Source organism: Amblyraja radiata, chromosome 6, assembly GCF_010909765.2.
Source record: "Amblyraja radiata isolate CabotCenter1 chromosome 6, sAmbRad1.1.pri, whole genome shotgun sequence".
Classification (NCBI taxonomy): Eukaryota; Metazoa; Chordata; class Chondrichthyes; order Rajiformes; family Rajidae; genus Amblyraja; species Amblyraja radiata.
In genome coordinates, this window is record NC_045961.1 from 75,985,275 (window position 1) to 76,006,278 (window position 21,004).

General features: G+C 43.1%; 1 protein-coding gene across 3 annotated transcripts in view; it reads left to right on the top strand.

Annotated features, from left to right (window-relative positions):
- The window catches only part of klf12 (Kruppel like factor 12), a 238,010-nt gene that overhangs the window by 196,164 nt on the left and 20,842 nt on the right, over nt 1-21,004 (top strand). For 2 of the 3 annotated variants that reach the window (XM_033023012.1, XM_033023011.1), the window contains 2 exons: nt 2,340-2,444; nt 6,332-6,461. In XM_033023012.1, coding sequence (XP_032878903.1) covers nt 2,340-2,444; nt 6,332-6,461 — 235 coding nt within the window. The remainder of the gene's footprint in view (nt 1-2,339; nt 2,445-6,331; nt 6,462-21,004) is intronic. The other variant, XM_033023014.1, reaches the window with a different exon arrangement.

The window sequence follows — 21,004 nt, forward strand, 5'->3', positions numbered from 1 at the left end:
ACTTTCCCACACAAAACCAACCCTTCCCCCTGTAATTTCCCCACCAACTGCTGGAAATCTACCATCTATTCCTTTACCTCCTCTCTCACCTCCATCTAAGGATCCTAGCAGTCCTTCCAGGTTTAACAGAGGTCCACGTGCAACTCCTCTTAACCTTATATACTGCATCTGATGCTTCCAATGTGGCCTCTTATACATCGGTGAGACAAAGTGTAGACTCGGCGACCACTTTGCCGATCACTTCAGCTCGATTTGCTGTCCCACTGGATCTCCTGGTTGCTAACCATTTTACATCACCTTCCCATTTCCATACTGACCTTTCTGTGTTGGGTCTCCACCATTGACAGAGTGAGGCCAGATGCAAACTGGAGGAACAGCACAACATATTCCGCTTGGGTAGCTTACCATCCAATGGTATGAACATTGAATTCTCCAATTTTTGGTAACCGTGATGTATATGTAATATAAATGCCAGTGCCCCTTTAATATAAATGCCTGTGCCTCGTGATTGAGATCAGGTGACCTTCGAGAAGTTTCCGTGGGTGGTTCAGATTAAATCTTACTTACAAGATGTCGGACGTGTTGTCTTTGTGCTAGTCATAACAGGGCCTTATGTGGTCTCAAACATTACAGTAACTAATCTATAAACAGCAATCTTGCACCTCCCCTTTCTCCCTCAAGACCCCACCACCTTCTTCCTCCCCCCCTCCCCTCAATTCCCCTTCCCCCCCTTCCCCCTTCCTGTCCCCCACCCCTCCCCCCTTCCCCTCCCCAGCCCCCCCTTCCCCCTCCCCCCCCCTTCCATGATCATATTGAATGGCGGTGTGGGATCGAAGGGCCGAATGGCCTACTCCTGCACCTATTTTCTATGTTTCTATGTTTCCCCCTCCCCTGCATTGCTGCTCAATTCATAAAAAAAAAAAATCCAAGCTTAATAATTTGCAACTCTTTATCCTTTTCGACTCTGGGGTGTTTGTTGATTAACATCCTCTCCAAATGAAGACATACTTAGATCCTTGCATGTGGCCCATCTGAAGCTAATCACAAAAGTATAATTTTAGTTTTGGTTCAATTTGAGCTGCATTATTATTGTCTTCACAGAGGTCTATGTAAAAGATTTAATGTGTGTGATTCCAAGCCATTGCTTCACACAGTGGAACATACTGTTTATTTCACCACAAGTCTGTTGCTAGGGTTTTATCCAATCACCAAAGAATGTAAATCACAAACAGTTGAAACAAATCCTTTTTTTTAAATGGAATATTGCTGAATCAGCATTTTTGTTTAGACTTATAAGAGATTCAGCTGAAAATTGGATTGTAAAACAGTTGATTCATAAATTAGATATTTTATCCAACACTTATAGTATTTACTACGCAAAATGATAGCTGCAGTTTGCATATTTTATAAGTTACTTGAACCAAGTGTAACCATAGACAATACAAGGAGACAGTTGACTAATCAGCATGTATATAATGACAGTCCAATGATGTCCCAAATTAGTGGTGCTCAATAGCTGATTGGAATGTCCCAGTCTGACATTGAAATCCCACATAAAATTGTTCATCTTCCACTGAGGAATTTGCTGCAAAAATCACATCAACTTTAACATTAGAACAATCAACTTATCCTCATCGAGGATAAACACAAAATGCTGGAGAGACTCACCGGGTCAGGCAGCATCTCTGCAGAAAAGGAATAGGTAACGTTTTGGATTGATGCCCTTCGTCAGACCAATCCTCATCAAATAGAGCCATGTCTTGACGTGTGCTTTTTGGGGGTGTTTTAGCATCAAACTTATGGCTTTGAACTATGTAGCCAGTGATAACTGGAAAAATAACTTGGAGATATCAATTGAAATCCCACACAACAAATTATAATGTGATCAATTTGACGAATCAGGAATATAATATCAGTGATCGTGATCATGAAATCATCAGTTTGTGATAAAAATCTCCTCTGATTCACTGATGGAAGTGATTCTCAGTGAAGTGGTTGGCCCTCAATTAGTTTAGTTTAGTTGATTGTCACGTGTACCAAGGTACAGTGAAAAGGTTTTTTTGTTGCGTGCTACCAGTCAGTGGAAAGACTATACACGATTGCAATCGAGCTGTCCACAGTTTACAGATACAGGATAAAGGGTATAACATTTAGTGCAAGATAAAGTCCAGTAAATTCCGATTCAAGATAGTCTGAGATCCTTCAATGAGGTAGTCCAAGGGTATTCAATTCCTCTTTAGAATGGCAATATTATTTAAGGACAACTACAAACTGACCGTATAGACTATTCTTGACAGCAATATCATATATGTAATCATGTTTCTTGCCTCCAAATATAGTGGATGCTCAGCAGTGCATCATGAAAAAGCCCTTCAGTCTACAGCCACACAGTATTGTTCCACACAACCATACCTGGCACCATACTGTCATTGAGAGAGAGATAGGTAAGTGGCAGCATTATCAGTTACCTGAATGACTTTCAAACATGTCCTCCTATCTTTTTATTCCACTCCTTGAATACCGTGGGTGAGGCTTTAAAAAAAAGACAAAAGTCCTGACACTTCCAAGGGAGACGAGTTGCTGCCGAACTCAGCAGCAGGACCTCACTGACATTTTGTTTTGTTTCATTTCCTGCCTGGCAGAGGACCAGATAAACTGTCTGGCCTCTGAGGATAGATGGAACGGGAGCAGCAGTAGGGAGGCAATAGTGGGGATCCTCAATGTAACACATTGAGAAGGATCCTGAGTCAACTCAGTCTGATGGGCAGGAGGGTCCTGATCACAAGCTGATCACATTATGGAGCCTCTGAAATTTGTAAAAGTGGCAAGGCATGTCTCTTTTCAAAGCAGCTTTCAGTTCTGCACACACCTGACACAGTTAAGTCTACACATCATCATTTTGCCATTAACTCAAGGTGTAGTTTAGTTTATTGTCACGTGTACTGAGGTACAGTGAAAGGCTTTTGTTGCGTGCTAACCAGTCAACGGAAAGCCAAGACACGATTACAATCGAGCCATCCACAGAATTGGTGGCACAGAGTACGATAACCATTCTAATCTGTTTCACTGAGTGAAAAATAAACTATTGAGAAACTCAGTGGGTCAGGCTGCAACTGGGAAGTGATATGGACAAACAGTGTTTCAGGTTCTGGGCCTTTATTCAGATAATAGACAATAGACAATAGGTGCAGGAGTAGGCCATTTGGCCCTTCGAGCCAGCACCGCCATTCAATGTGATCATGGCTGATCATCTCCAATCAGTGCCCCGATCCTGCCTTCTCCACATATCCCCTGACTCAGCTATCTTTAAATGCCCTATCTAGCTCTCTCTTGAAAGTATCCAGAGAGCCGCCCTCTGAGGCAGAGAATTCCACAGACTCACAACTCTCTATGAGAAAAACATTCAGCAAACATGTGCCATTCCTAGTCTTTAACACTTGAAGGAGGTAACGGGACACTGGGGAGGGAGCAGACCTGTGGGTCATCCCCAAAATAGGCTGTTCTGAGATGATGGATCAAATGGCCTGCTGATTATATCTAATATTTGCGAACTGTTGTAAAAAAAAATCTTTATTGCTATCTAATTCACATCATGGGTAATGCACGTAGAGAGACCAAGTGCTGTCCAGAATATAACATAAATATATAGCCTTCACCATAAAACAGTGGGGAAAGATATAACTAGCCTACTGGGATTCTCCTAGAGATTCACTTCTAGGATAGATGTCTGGTCACATGGAACAATATTGCAATATCCAATATCAATGAAAAGTATAATGCTCGCAGTTTTTAGAACGTGAAAAAAAAACTTGACACTTGACCCAATTATTCTGTATCAGTGCAAATCATCCATTTGGTCTGAAGCCTTGCTTTCATGCAAACAGCCTATCCCTCTTGATCTGTCCTTAAAACTAATATCTCCTTCATTCAAGTCACATATTCCACAACATCATGGTGTGATAACCCCCCCCCCCCCCCCCACACTCAATCCTAAAACTTTAGTCATGATCATAAGCCTTTGAATTTGACCAAACAATTACTAATTGGTCTGTTTCCACAATCTTCTCATCAAAACTTTTGAACACTTCCATTCAATTACAGTCCAGATTCTTCCGTGATTCAGCAACAAGGGCCAAAAAAAAAGTTCCTTCACATAGCAGTGGTAATAAATCAAATCCCAGGACCAGTATCAACAGGCGGCATGGTGGTGCAGCGGTAGAGTTGCTGCCTCACAGCGCCAGAGACCCTGGTTCTATCCAGACTACGGGTATTGTCTGTGTGGAGTTTGTGCGTTCTCCCCATGGCCTGCGTGGGTTATCTCCGGTTTCTTCCCACACTCCAAAGATGTACAGGTTTGTAGGTTAATTGGCTTGGTTATAAATGTAAAATTATCCCTAGTGTGTGTAGCATAGTGTTAATGTGCGGGGAACGCTGGTCGGTGCAGACTTAGTAGGCAGAGGGGCCTGTTTCCGCGTTGTATCTTTAAACTAAATGAAATAGCCCAAAAGTCTGGTTGTAGAAAGATATTTTACGTGGCATGTTAAAGAAGTAAAGGGTGAGAAAGGTGAAGATGGTTAGGGAAAGAATTCCCCAAATTTAGTGCCTTGGCAGCATGACTACCAGTGATGAACCAGTTAAATCTGGGGAGAAGCGAGAAGCCAGAGTTGGAGGAGTCCAGAATCTCATATTCCCAAATCTTTTTTTCCAAATTTGTACATGCTTGCATTTGGCAGGTCATGGTGTATTTGTCTGTACTCCATCAATGAGAAATTGGATTACAATTTCACATGTTACCTAACTTATCATCCAATCTGTCTCTTTCGCGTGCTTTGGAAAATTCCCGCATTTTCCTGTTTCACTTAGACATGGATCCAAGATCAAGTAAAAACAGGAAAGAGCAGGAGTTTCCCTGTTTTCCAAGTTGTAAACTTATTTTTACAGCTACCAGACAGAGCACCAGATATCTTCCTGCTGTTAATACAGATTTGTCATGACTGATTGAGGTTCTTTGTGAGACTGCAGGAGAGGATCATTGCCTGATCATGGCAATAACACCGATAAATGTCTGGATAGAAATATTTGGGGATAAAACGAGAATGCCCTTGAGCAGAAAGCAAATGCCCCCGTTAACTGTGGGAAGCCGAAACATTTTATAAAGCCTGCCCATTTTCAAGCGAGTGATAGTGTTGCACTGCAAAAGTATAACATGAAGGAATTCTTCAAGGTTTGAAAGTATAGCTGCTCAGCACTTGTTTCTCTTTGAGACCTGGGGAGCATGGTCTTGACATAGTCATCTTGCTAGGAGCAAGATATGGGTTTTTACTTTAGTCAGAGAGTATTGCATTTTGCAATTCTCCAGATATTTGCAGGTACTCAGTTGCAGAATGTATTTTGTACTGAGATCAGTAAAGGTGTGGATACTAAGGGAATTGAAAGATATGGGGATGAGGTAGGAAAATGCATACATGTTCTCCCCAGGATTCAGACGCCTGACTTGTGGGCATCCCATAGGTACAAACAAATGTTTGGGAAACCAATGGGTGTTTTGGGATTTTCCCACTGCTGAGGGACAACAGGCATTTTCTGCCAGAAGGGAATGGGACATTTCATGTCCATAAGTTAAAGGAGCAGAATTAGGCCATCCGGCCCATCGTCTACTCCGCCATTCAATCATGACTGATCTGTCTTTTCCTCTCAATCCCATTCTCCTGCCTTCTCCTCAGAACCCCTTTCACCCGTACTAAACACGAATCTGTCAATTTGCCCCTTAAAATTTCCCAATGATGGCCTCCACAGCCGCTTGTGGCAATGAATTCCACAGATTCACCACCCTCTGACTAAAGGAATTTCTCCTCATCTCGTTTCTAATGGTACAACCTTTTGGCGCGCCTTCTCCCATCCCCACCCCCTTCAATAATCGAGGGCTGTGTCGAGCATTGTACAGGGAGCGCCGGGCAGACTCGCTCGTTCAGTTCATGGCAATTCTTCCAACAGCTGTTCTTCCTTCCATCACAACTGCTTCCATGATCCTTCCCACACACTGTTTACGACTGACAAACAGATTGGCTTACAAACAGTTCTCCGAAACGTACTCCATCGTAACGTGGAGACAACCCGTGCAAGGGTTAGGATCAAGCTCTGATCTTATTGAATAGCAAAGAGAGCTGGTTAAGCCTGTATAGCTTATTGCTTTTTGATTTAAAGTGTTTATGTCTTTATGTCATTCATCTCTTTTTCTTAATGATCTGATAAAATCTCAAGTCTGATACTGAATAAAGCAGAGGTAATAAGTGGGCGATTTTGAGCACTAATATGTTGCTGTCTGCTGCAGCACAACTGAGGAGCCTATCACCTGGACGCATCAAAAGTGACAGCGAGGATGATGACCTTCCAAATGTGACGTTGGACAGTGTTAATGAAACTGGATCCACAGCACTTTCCATTGCAAGAGCTGTACAAGAGTAAGTACATCTCTTTCTGTACACTATAGGTCTGTGTTATTTCTAATGATTGTGGTATGTAATGCCATCAGAATTTTGCTTTCTTTGCACCGCTTGCTAGTTATCAGAATTAGAGTGAGTTCCATAGTTTTATTTAGAAACAAAATAATCTTGCAATTAGAGACTTGTATTTATATTGCACCATTTCTCTTTGGAGAGTCTCAAAGAACTCTCCAAATACTTATTTTTCTAGGCCCCCATTCCCTCATCTTCACCATGGATGCCCAGTCACTCCACACCTCCATGCCCCACCACATTTAAAGCCTTCCGTTTCTTCTTTGACCGCAGAACCAACCAATCCCCGTCTACTGATACTCTCCTCCGCCTAGCAGAGCTGGTCCTTACCTGTAACAACTTGTCGTTTGACTCCTCTCATTTCCTCCAAATCCAAGGCGTAGCTATGGGCACGCGCATGGGCCCAAGCTATGTCTGCCTCTTTGTAGGGTACGTCGAACAATCCTTGTTCGAGGCGTACCGTGGCCCTATCCCTGAACTCTACCTCCGCTACATCGATGACTGCATTGGTGCTACCTCCTGCACCCATACAGAACTCACTGACCATCCATTTCACCACTAACTTCCATCCGGCACCCAAATACACCTAGACCATTTCCGACACTTCCCTACCATTTCTAGACCTCACTATCTCCATCGCAGGTGACAGACTACTGACCGACATCTACTATAAACCCCCTGACTCCCATGGCTATCTGTACTACACTTCTTCCCACCCTGCTTTCTGTAAGGACTCCATCCCCTACTCCTAATTCCTCCGTCTACGCCGCATCTGCACCCAGGATGAGGTGTTCCAAACCAGGGCATCGGAGATGTCCTCATTCTTTAGGGAACGGGGGGTTCTCCTCTTCTACCATAGATGAGGCTCTCACCAAGGTCTCTTCTATACCCCATAACTCTGCTCTCACTCCCCATCCCCCATTCATAACAACGGCAGAGTTCCCCTTGTCCTCACCTTCCACCCTACCAGCCATCACATACAACATATAATCCTCTGACATTTTTGCCACCTCCAACAGGATCCCACCACTGGTCACATCTTCCCATCTCCTCCCCTTTTGGCTTTCCGCAGAGACCGCTCCCACCGTAACTCCCTGGTCAATTCATCCCTTCCCACCCAAACCACCCTCTCTCCTGGCACTTTCCCTTGTAACTGCAGGAAAAGCTACATTTGTCGCTTTACCTCCTCCCTTGACTCCATCCAAGGACCCAAGCAGTCTTTCCAGGTGCAGCTGAGGTTCACCTGCACCTCTGCCAACTTCATCTATTACATCCGCTGCTCTAGGTGTCAGCTGCTCTACATCGGTGAGACCAAGCGTAGACTTGGCGATCACTTCGCCCAACACGTCCGCTCGGTTCGCAATAACTAACCTGAAGTCCCGGTGGCTCAGCACTTCAACTCCCCCTCCCTTTCCGAATCCGACCTTTCTGTCCTGGGCCTGCTCCATGGCCAGAGTGAGGCCCACCTTAAATTGGAGGAGCAGCACCTCATATATCGCTTGGGTAGATTACACCCCAGCGGTATGAACATTGACCTCCAATTTTAGGTAGTCCCTGCTTTCTCTTTCTTTCCCCTCCCCTTCCCAGCTCTCCCACAGCCTACTGTCTCCGCCTCTTTCCTTCTTCTCCCCCCCCCCCCCACCCCCATATCAGTCTGAAGAAGGGTCTCGACCCGAAACATTGCCTATTTCCTTCGTTCCATAGATGCTGCCTCACCCGCTGAGTTTCTCCAGCATTTTTGTCTACCTCCAAATACTAAGGTACTTTTGAAGTGTAATCACTGCTGTAATGTAGGACAAACGGCAAGGTGGCAAAAGCAGCAATGTGATAATAACCAGGCAATCCGTTCCCAGGAATGCTGATTGAGAGATAAATATTAGCCAAGGATACACTGGGGATAACTCACCTTCCTTTCGCTACATTGCCTTTAGATCCTTTTACATCCACCACCTGAGGGAGAAAATGGACGCAATTTAAGATAGAACCACTAATGATGTAGCACAACTGTGATACTGCATTGCAGTAGCTGCCCAGTTTTTACACTTATCTCCCAGGAGTACGGCATAAACCCCGATATCCTTTCAACTCCGAGATGAGGATGCAATCAACTGAACTACTATAATCCAACAGTACAAAGACATTTAGAGTTGTCCACTACAAGAGAACAAGAGATCCTTTGTTAGTTGTGACTTGTTCCTGCTAAGATGATGAGGTGAACCATACATTGTGGAGGGATAGCCTCAATGAATGCTCCTGACATTCATTGCAATCTTCTCAAAGTGCCAGTTATATTATTTGCATTTATTCATATACAGTTTGCGTCTTGTCAGAAATAACTATTCCTTGTTATCTGATGTCAATGGCAGTGGTGGAGTGGCAGTGATGTCCCCTTGTTTTCTGGAGTTCCAGTGGGTGAATTTAGACAATAGGTGCAGGAGTAGGCCATTCGGCCCTTCGAGCCAGCACCGCCATTCAATGTGATCATGGCTGATCATCCCCAATCAGTACCCCGTTCCTGCCTTCTCCCCATATCCCCTGACTCCGCTATTTTTAAGAGCCCTATCTAGCTCTCTCTTGAAAGCATCCAGAGAACCTGCCTCCACCGCCCTCTGAGGCAGAGAATTCCACAGACTCACCACTCTCTGTGAGAAAAAGTGTTTCCTCGTCTCCGTTCTAAATGGCTTACTCCTTATTGTTAAACTGTGGCCCCTGGTTCTGGACTCCCGCAACATCGGGAACATGTTTCCTGCCTCTAGTGTGTCCAAGCCCTTAACAATCTTATATGTTTCAATGAGATCCTCTCATCCTTCTAAACTCCAGAGTGTACAAGCCCAGCTGCTCCATTCTCTCAGCATATGACTAGCATATACTAGCACTACCCTCACACTAGGGCCAATTTACATTCTTTAGTGAAGCCAATCAACCTACAAAATGTGTATGTCTTTGGAATGTAGGAGGAAACTGGAGCACATGGGAAAACCCATGGGGAAAATGTACAAACTCCGTACAGGCAGCACCCACAGGCATGATCGAACCCGGTTCACTGTCGCTGTAAGGCAGCAACTCTACCACTGTGCCACCATGCCGTCCCAACTTGGAACTCAGAGGTCCATCCGGTTGAAGGGTGAATTCCACACTCACCACTCTCTGTGAGAAAAAGTGTTTCCTCGTCTCCGTTCTAAATGGCTTACTCCTTATTCTTAAACTGTGGCCCCTGGTTCTGGACTCCCCTAACATCGGGAACATGTTTCCTGCCTCTAGCTTGTCCAAACCCTTAACAATCTTATATGTTTCAATCAGATAACCTCTCATCCTTCTAAACTCCAGAGTGTACAAGCCCAGCTGCTCCATTCTCTCAGCATATGACAGTCCCGCCATCCCGGGAATTAACCTTGTAAACTCCGCTGCACTCCCTCAATAGCAAGAATGTCCTTCTTCAAATTAGGGGATCAAAACTGCACACAATACTCCAGGTGTGGTCTCATTAGGCCTCTGTACAACTGCAGAAGGACTTCTTTGCTCCTATATTCGATTCCTCTTGTTATAAAGGCCAACATGCCATTCGCTTTCTTCACTGCCTGCTGTATCATTTTTTAGATGATTGTAATTCATCTTCAATGACCTGCATCAGTGTCGTTTTTGGCTGCTTCAGTAATTCAGCTTCAGTACCAGAGAATGTTGCAGCCATTGGTAAATCATGTTAATGTAAGTGAGAGAACTTTGTCTTCAGTTCAGCACTGGAAACTTGGCAACACGTGAATGACTGCAGTAAACATGCTCTCCATGCAAAGAGCAGAGAGCTGGAAATCGTGCTGTGCTTTCTAATATAGGCTGAAGGTTGCTTAACTGCCTGAATAACACATTCAAAAAAAAATCACTGTATCTCAGTATACATGACAATAATAAACCAATACCGGTTCCTAGTACTCTTATTTCCTGAACCAAAATTGATAGCTATTCCCAAAACTATGATCTTTACCATCAGGAAGACAAGGGCAGCAGACTCATAGAGACACCAGCATTGTCACGGTCACCTCCAAGTCACACACCATCCTAACTTAGAAACACATTATTAGTCCTACATCATCATTACATCGAAGTACTGGAACTGTCTCCCCACCAGAAGGAATAGATATTTCAAGGTGGCTGACTCGCTGAGTTACTCCAGCACTTTGTGTGTATCTTCCATGTTTATATCATTGTGTTTCTAAGCTACCCAAGTGGAATATGAGGAGCTGTTATTCTGATTTGTGTGGCCACACCCTAGCAATGGAGGAGGCCCAGGACAGAAAGGCCAGTACGGGAACAGGAAGAGGAATTGAATTACTCAGCAACTGGGAGATCCCGTAGGCCTTGGAGGAACGAATGCAAGTGCAAGTCAATGAATAATCATGACCTTTCGTTCCCTCCCATTGAGCTGATATGAGCTTCAACATACACATAATTTTCCAGATGATACTACACCCTTCTCCCCCGAGCATCTTTGCACCATGCATCATGTCCATACCAAGCTGTAGTTCTAGCTAATGCCAAGGTATGCACCCAGGTTAACATGTCTTTTGAGACACAACATTGAATTGAGGACCAAAAAAAACAAACTGCCTGAGGAACTCAGTGGGTCAAGAACGTCCTGACCCGAAACATCATCTGGTTATTTCCCTCTGACCCACTGAGTTCCCCAGCAGTCTGTATTTTGCTCGAGATTCCCGCATCTGCAGTCTCATGTCTCCCTTGAGGACAAAAACATTTGTTAGTAATTTAACCGCTCCTCTCCCTGTCAAACATGAGGCACCAATCATTTTCAAATATTATTACAAGGGAATTATTAATTTCTGTGCAATTTTTTGTGATACCTGTCACTGTTAGCTGAATACGACTTTAGAAACAGGGCATACATTGCAATGATTATTAAAAAATAAACCGGATCAAAGTACAGCGGATGCGGCCAAGATTAAATTGAGCATCTATAATGTGCAAACCATTCTCTTCAAAAAGGGAAAAGTAATATAAGTTGATCAGTATTTGCTTTTAATTGATTCCTTTCCGTTTAATGAAACGTGGTAGAGGTAGAGTTGCTGCCTTACAACGCCAGCGACATGGGTTCGATTTTGTCCAAGGGTGCTGTCTGCACGGAGCTTGTACATTCTCCCTGTGACCGCGTGGGTTTACTCCGGGTGCTCAGGTTTCCTCCTGCACTCCAAAGACAGGTTTGTAGGTTAACTGGCTTCATTAAAATTATAAGTTGGCCATAGTGTGTAGGATAGTGCCCGTGTACCGGGTGATCACTGGTCAATGCAGACTTGGTTTGTGCCGAAGGACCTGTTCCTGTGCTGTAATCCTAAAGTCCCTCTAAAGTATAAATTCCAAAGTATAATGAATCAAAGGTCTGAGTTTTTATATTTTTAAAAGAGTTTCAGCTGTTAAATCAGCCAACTTAGAATTGGAACTTAGGTTGGAAAAGATGATGTTGCTCACCACTAACTGATTTAAAGGGAGAAAAATTCACCATATTTGCTGGTGCTAAACATACAAATAACTCTTCTTCAGAAATTCAGTTCCACTGGAACAAAATTTTGGAATCTGAATGAAATACAAAATTGCGACCATATTGTGCATTTTGAGCAACTACCGAGCATGTTTTAGGTCAGCCACGATCCTGCTCTCTGTTTGACCACTGGGAATTGCAAGAACAGATCTATCTAATTTCTATTAAGACCTTGGGCTGGCATTAGTCCAAAAGAAACAGGTGATCACCAACAGTGCAGAACGGCAGGAAGTGGGTTGAATGTGCTTGTGAGACAGTTCACAATTAAGTCTGGCTGGCTTTCCTCCACCCTTATAAATACATCCACTTAAAAGCACAGTCCATTCATACACATTGCTTTGTGACTGGGATCCAATAACAAGGTAGCTTTCAAACCATTCCTAAAAGGACCCTCATCAGTGAGTGCAGCGGAAAACAGCAACAGAATCACCACCTGGCAGATTTTGAAATGGCCAGATGATATATTTAATCAGTACAATAGCACTTGTTTTCTTTCCTTGTGCTGAGTTTTTCAATAGGATTGCCTAATCTCCACAATTATCCTAAAGCCCATGTCCCACTTACGTGTCCTTGGCACGCTAATTACGCAACCTCGGAACTCAGCAATTTGAGCGGCAACTTTGAGAGGAAAGGAACAGTCAGCGTTTCAGGTTGATCCTGTATCAGGACTGATTTGATAAAGACCTGTTCACACCATTGACTTGCAGGTTGACTGCATTGAGGATGAGTGAGGGAACTACGTTCTCAATGAGGTTAGGTTCTGTCATCTCATGCTACCTTATGGTTGCAATGACAGAACCATTAAAATTCCTGGATCCACCTTCTAGATCCTGCTGTAACCATTGACAACCTTTTCTACTGTCATCCGCAAACTTGCTATGTCATCCAAATCTTTAATATACTAGACTAAGTGGGACCCGTTGGGAAGGCTGGTCCCCAACGCAATATTCCACCTCTCCACCAATTCCAATATTGGTGGCCGGGGGGGGGGGGGGGGGGGGGGCTTTCTGGAGCGCTAGTATGGGTGTTGTGGGCTGAAGGGACTGGTCTCCAGACGGCTAGTATGGACATTGTGAGCCGAATGGATTCTTGGGCTGGCGGCTCAGTCACTCAAGCCTGTTGTGCTGACAGCTCACTCACTCACAGCTGGTGGGCTGGCAGTTGACTCACGGCTATTCCTTGAAATTCCATTTCAAGCAGGGTGCAAGGCCACCAAATTCAAATGCATTTTCATACCATTTCAAGCAGGGTGCAAGGCCACTAAAGACAGCGAGTTGTGACCTCTCCCTCCTGCATCTTGCAGAGACTGAGCCACGCCCACATTTCTGGGTTTTATAGTCCCTCCCCACTTCCCACCAGAAGAGGCATGGCCTTCATGGCGTGATTGACAGGAGAGAGAATCTCAATATTTTTTAAACACTAATAACTCTTTTACTTTTTATCGATGGGAGAAATCCTCGGCACCTGATAAGCAGAGGGGGACTCTGAATAAGATGGCCAAAAATCATAGCCATACGTGGTAGCGATTTTTCTAAAATTAATACAAAGCGCGAACAGGAAGTGGTCAAGATTAGACTTTTAATTATATAGAAGGCAAGGCAACTTGAATTAGGCAAGGCAACTTTATTTAGGTGAGGCAACTTTAATTAGGCAAGGCAACTTTAATTAGGCAACACAGCTTTAGCATTTCCAAACCAAAGGCAACACAGCTTTAGCATTTCCAAACCAAAGGCAACACAGCTTTAGCATTTCCAAACCAAAGGCAACACAGCTTTAGCATTTCCAAACTATATTTGCAAACCACATTAAGGGTACTGACAGGTCAGTAAAACCACTCATAGTTTAGTAGACGTGAGTTCAGTGTTATTCACAGCTCAGACTGAGAGACGTGGGCATATCGCTTCCCCATCTTGCAGAGACTGACTGAAGCACTCAACACTTCCGGGTTTTATAGTCCCTCTGGAAGGGGCGTGGCCTTCAGGAGAGAGAATCTCAATCTTTTTTAAACACTAATAACTCTTTTATTTTTAATCGATGGGTAAAATCCTCTTGCCCTGCGCAGCGGAGGGGGACTGAGTAAGATGGTCAAAAATCACAGCCGTAAGTGGCAGCGTTTCTTCTGAAATCAATATACAGAACAACAGGAAGTGGTCAAGATCAGACTTTTAGTAATATAGATAGATGGCAAAGAGCAATGGACCCACATTCGATCTCTGCAGCACATCACTGGTCACAGGGCTCCAATCTGAAAAGGTTCCACTCTGAACTCCTTCCACTCTGTCAATTTTGTATCTAATTGGCTAGCATTGGGACTACACAGTGGCATAGCAGTAGAGTTGCTGCCTTACAACGTCAGAGACCTTGATTCGATCTTGACTACAGGGTCTGTATGAAGTTCTCTCTGTGACCCTGTGGGTTTTCTCCGGGTGCCCCGGTTTCCTCCCAAACTCCAAAGACGTAGAGGTTTGTGGGTTAATTGGCTTCGGTAAAATTGTAAATTGTCCCTGGTGTGTAGGATCATGTTAGGGTACCAGGTGATCGCTGGTCGGCATGGACTTGACGGGCCGAATGGCCTGTTTCCATGCTAAATCTCTACGGTTTAATGTCTAAAGCTCACCATGTGATTAAACGTACCAGATCAGCCTGCCATGCAGTACCTATCAATATTGCTTGTCGTAAAAAATAAACACCTTTAAATTCTAGTTTTACTAAATATATCTGAGATTCAGTTGAAGTTACAAGAACTAGAGTCATTATGTAAAATTTGCAATTAATTTACAGGATGTGGGTGCCACATGTTTACTGCTCATCCACAATTGTTTTTGTGAAGATACAATAGTCTTTTTGGTGAAGTTGCTCCTTCAGTTTAGGGAAGGGTATTCAAGGATTCCGATCCATTGACAGCAAAGGAATAGCAATGGGAGTTCCAAATAAGAATGGTGTGTAAATAGGGAAGACAAGTGCAACAGGCAAATGGAAACACCGCCACCTACAGGCTCTTCTCACACACATCATCTTTACTTGATACTCTGTCACAGGTTGGATAGTTTTCTCTGGAACGTCAGAAGTTGAGGGAGACTTGAAAGAAGTAAATAAAATTCTGAGAGGCATGGGTAGGGTAGACAGTCAGAACTTTTTCCCAGGGAGTAAATATCCAACACCATAGGTCAAAGCTATCAGGTGGGATGGGAAAAGTTTCATGGAGAAGTGCAGGCCATGTTTTTTTACATAGAGAGGGGTGGCTGCCTGGAACGCATTGCCAGGAGTGGTGGTGGAGGCAGATACAATAGTGGTGTTTAAGAGGCTTTTAGATAGTCACATGGAAGTGCAGGGAATAGAGGGAGATGGATCATGTACAGGCAAATGAGATCAGTTTAACGGCATCATGTTCGGCATATACATTGTGGGCCAAAGGCCCTGTTTTCCTGTGCAGTACCGTTCTATGTTTAACAGCTGAGATATTGTCTCATCCCAGAGCCTTTGTTACGCCGGTTCTCCTATCGGTTTCTTTATATTATGTGGAGTGAATCAAATGACCTGAAGAATGGTGTGTGTCATGGTAAAGACATCCAGTGGGAGCTTAGATAGATCATTCACTTGATGCTCCTGGAAGGAGATGGTTGTAAATGCTTGTTTGACCTACACAGGTTGAGCCCTGACATTATCGAGGGTGGCTTTGTTCATGATCTGAAGGTCATCAATCTGGCCCTGCAGATGCAGGAAAGAGACACGAAGAATACACCATCTCCATCCTGTGTCAGCAAGGCCAACACTCTGCCAACACTGAATAAACAGCACTCCGCCAGAGTGCAGCAGAAATTTGGATCTTAAGTCAAAATTACAATTTTTTAATTTGTATTTCGGTTACCACTGAATAGTTTTTAATAGTGTCTGAAGAACATCACCTATTCCTTCTCTCCAGGGATGCTGCCTGACCCGTTGAATTACTCCAGCATTTTGTGTGTAACTTCAGTACAAACCAACATCTGCAGTTCCTTCCTACACATATAGTTTTTACATCTCAGCTTCCGTTATTTAAAGTAAGGCCGTCATTAAAATAAAGTGTGGAAAATGAACTGAGTGAGTAATGATGTGAATTATGACAAGTTGATGCCCTAAATCCCAGCCTGGGTAAAGCTAAAGCTCTCTCCTGACTCCTGCATGAATTCAGTGAGGAACAAATTAAAGTTATATTCATTCACACCATAAAATTCCAGTTAACTGTTGGATGGATCCAGTCACATTTCATCTTGACTGATCCATCTTTCCCATCAAATCAATGCAGCTTTAGTAAACTGAATTTGTTTCTGCTTTCTGGTGATTACAAGATAACTATTTGAGATATAAACCCAAATCCTGTGAAATGAAATGAAAGGCTTACTTTGTTGCATCGAAGATGAGGTTCAAAACCCATTTCAGAGACCAAAGCACATATTTTGCTAATAAATGCAGCAATGAGGGTGGGCCGCACAATTAATGGTGGTCTCTTTTCCTTGGGATGTAAAATACAGGTCTTATTAATTCACTCTGGTGATTGTCAACGGTATCATTGAATCCAATCAGGGAACAATTTAGCTTATTATTTCCCAATTTGCTGCTTGTGAGACCCTGCTTGAATTGTAGCACTATATAATTCCGTGTATTAAACTGACCTTCCAATTCTGTCAGCCAATGTCCTCTTCCCCATTATTTAGGACATAGAATATAGAACAATGCAGCACAGGAACAGGCCCTTCAGTCCACAATATCTGTGCCAAACATGATGCCAAGGCCAATTCTCATCTGCCTGCTCATAATCCATATTCCTCCAACCCCTACATACCGTATCCATGTGCCCATCCAAATGTCTCTTAAATACCGCAATCGTATCTGCCTCCACCACTCCCCTGGCAGAGTGTATTTTGAAATCCATCCATTCTCCTGTTTCTGCTTAGATTTTGCTTATGTCTTTGGCACAAAAGGCAGCACAGAGTTCAGTTCTGCGGTCAGCTGCTGTCTCTGTGGAATGTAGTGGCCATGCATGTCTCCTCCGGATGCTCCATTTCCCTCCCACATGCCAAAGATCAAAGGTTTCAAAGGTCGTGTACCATGTACCATGTAGCCATACCAAAAAAAACAACAAGACACACAACTACATAAAAGTTAACATAAACATTGACTACCGCAGACTCCCCACATTCCTCACTGTGATGGAAAGCAATAAAGTCCAATCTTCTTCCCTCAAGATGTGCAATATGGTAGGCCAATGACCCCAGGGAATTGTTCCTAGTGTATAGATGAGTAATTAAATGTTGGGGAGAGTTAATGGGAATGTGGGGAAATAAAATGGGTTTAGTGCACAATTTGTGTAAATGGGTTGACATAAGGAATTGCAGATGCAGGTTTACATAAAAAAAGACACAAAGTGCTGGAGTTACTCAGCAGGTAAGGCATCTATGGAGAACATGGATAGGCGGTGTTTCTGGTCGGGATCCTTCTTCAGACTAATTGTAGTGGGGGAGAAATTGGTATTTGATAGCCCGCATGGACTTATTTGGATGAAGGGCCTGTTTGTTTGCATTTTGACTGATCTCAGCTTCTCATTTTATTGTAATTCTGTTGGAAATCTATGCACTATGTCCTTTATATCCACTGATTTACCATCCATGTAATAGAGGTCAGCCCCAGAATCACCTCTACTTATATAGTCACTCAGGAGTTTGGAGCGAGCGTGCAGCTGGGGATGGGAGTGTGGTCAAAGGTGGTGATTGGAGAACAGGCTTCAGATGGTCTTGCAGTGCTTCTTTGATTCAGATTTGTTCAGACAAGATGAAACGTGCACAGCATTTGTCAATGCCAGCCGCCTTTGTGTATCCTTTATTATTCTCAGTTGGTCCTTGCCCCTATCCATCATAAAAAGCTGGGACTTACTATGCATTCGTTAAAGTTGCCAGTATTACAGAGTCAGCTGTGGTTCAATGGATAGCACTCTGGTCTCAGTATCAGGAGGTTGTGATTCAAGTCTCGTTCAAGAGACTTCAGCACCAGAACGTAGACTAACACTGCAGTGCAGTTCTCAGTTAGATAAATCAAAATTATGTGATTTTATTATTATCTAAATGGAGAGAGACTGCAAGTGAGTGAAGTTCATAGGGATTCTAGGTGCGCTAGTGCATGTATCACTAAAAGTTATCAGGCAGATCCAACAATTAGTTTAGAAGACAAATTGCACTGTTTGGCCTTTTTTCCAAAGAGGTTGCAGATTAAATATAAGGGATTGATATATAATATGATATGTATAGTGAAATATAGCGACAGATTAAATAAAGGTTTTACTGCAAATGATGAGGTCTGCAACACAATTTTGGTCTCACGTAGAAAAAATATAAGGAGATTAACCAGGTTAATGAGAGAGATGTTCTACTAAGAGAGACTAAACAGTTCGGGCTTGAATTTAATAAGGTTTTATAAGAATGATGGGTGAATGTTACTCAAATATATACAATCCTAACGGGGCTTGATAAGGTAGATGTTGAGATTTTCACTTGTGGGACAGTCTTGAATAAGGAGACATAACTATAAAATAAGTTCACTCAAAATTGGGGTACGATTACATTTCTTTCCAGAGAGGGAGGTGAAATTCTGGAATTCTCAGCCCCAGTGTCTGGTGGAAGCTGGATCATTAGAAGTATTTAAAGTGGAGGTAGATAAATATAGATCCATGGAAGCAGGGTATGAAGAAAGGTCACAGAAGTGGTGTTCAGGCCTTCATAGGTCAGACATGATTATATTAAATGGTGGGGCAGGCTTTAAGGACTACCACTTTAAGGTCTACCACTTCTCCCATTTTCTTGTTTTCTCGTGTTCTTGCAACCTCCCAAAAAGAATGATAAAGAAATGCAAGCTTTTTGGAAAAAAAATAATATTCTACTCATGTTGCTATGCAGTAGTGGCGAGTTTGGGCTTGCGGTGATAGGGTTAAGTCCTTGCAGTAGTTTGCAAATGAACCATTCACTAGAAAAGCATCTCGAGTTGAAGCGGTTTTACCGCAGTCCCCAATAATTAAAGTAAGTAACGTTCGCCACCTACAGGCAACACACAGCAAAAGCAGGGCACCGAGCGTCAGGAACAAAAAAAAAATGCTATAGAAACTCATCGTGTTAGGCAGCATCAGTGCAGGGAATTATACAGATGACGTTTCAGGTTGGGACCCCCCTTCAGACTGACCTCCAGTGCGAATTTTTGATCATAATTCCAGCATCTTGTGTTTCCTGTTAACATCTGGAATAAGCAGCCTTGAGCTGACCCTCATGTTATGGGAGACATAAAATGCTGGAGTAACTCAGCGGGGCAGGCAGCATCACTGGAGAGAAGGATTGGGTGACTTTTTGGGTTGAGTCTCTCTTCAGTCTGACTTACTATACATTGTAAGATGCGTAGGGTCTCGAAGAAGTGTCTCGATCCGAAATGTCACCCATTCCTTCTCTCCAGAGATGCTGCCTGTCCTGCTGAGTTACTCCAGCATTTTGTGTCTACCTTCGATTTAAACCAGCATCTGCAGTTCTTTCCTACATACTCATGTTATAGGATCCAGGGATGCATTCCTGGAAAACTGTCTGTATTGTGATTTTTATTAACACAAAGTTGTGATATCTGCTCGTGGGTGAAGAAATTTCCTTTCACAAATTTCATAAGAGGTAATTTTAATCAGTACCCCAAATTTTTTGGTAGTGATGTGTAAATTCCACAAGGGAGAATTTCCCTTACCCGAACTGCAATAACACAGGGGTTACCTGCATTGAAACCTTCTAAGATGAATACTGATCTTCACTTACTTCATTTAAAATTCCTCAACACGCTCATTGGAACTGTGCCACATTGCAGTTTTTGCTGAATGACAGTCTTTTTTTATAACAAATTTCAGTCAATCTTATAATTCGCATTGTTTAAAAAAAAAAGTTTGAACAACTTTGATATTGTCAAATCGAGTTTATTGTCAGATGTACAAGTACGATGAGTTACAGGTACAATGGAAATTGTGTCTGCAGCAGCATCACAGGCACGTACATTCAGACAATGCACAAAAACATAACATAGACATAACCATATTACACAAATTGCATAACTACTGGGCATTTTTTTTGTGAGGTTGCAAAATGTTGTAAACAATACATAGACCTCATTGATGAAAACTGCCACATTCACTTCTCAACACTCTCCTATATCTGAGTCAAATTATAGCTTCCTCTGCACTCTAGATAATAAAAAAAAGAGACTATATGGTAAGGCCGTCAAAAACCACACAAAAATGTTTTGAGATTAAAACAAACACGCCAGTGACATATCATTGATGTGGCCCATCTTTGTGGAATGGTGCTTCTACATTAAGCGGATAAATTAGGGAACTGGCTTGAGAAATCGGTACTCCTTAATGGAAGAAAATAATCCATTGCAGGCTTTACTGGCAAGCCACCAACTTATACCAGCTAAACATAAGGTCAAAGCTTGAAAGTCTAGAAACGGATAGTTGAAAGTGCACTTGCCAATTGGTCCCTCGGTTTACAGCAGTCCTGAAATTGAGATTATGGTGTAGCGGTTAGAGATGCTGCCTAAAACTCCAGGGACCCAGGTTCGATCCTGATTCCAGATGCTGCCTGTGTGGAGTATGCATGTTCTCCCTGTGACTACTGTGTGAAATCCCCCTGGGAGATCCAGTTTCCTCTTTAAAATGTGTTGGTAGGTTAACCGTCTAATGTTAACGTATTGTGGGTAAGTATAAATGAAAACAAATAGAGTTGACGGGCATGTGTGAGTAAATAAATTACAGTGGAATACCGGGGGGGAAATGGGACTCGTGGGCTTGCATTGTGGGAAGTTGGCATGAACCTGATGGGCCGAATGTTCTCCTCCTGTATAAGCAAGACTTTTCAGTCTTCAGTAATGGTGGTCTCAGAAGTCACTATTT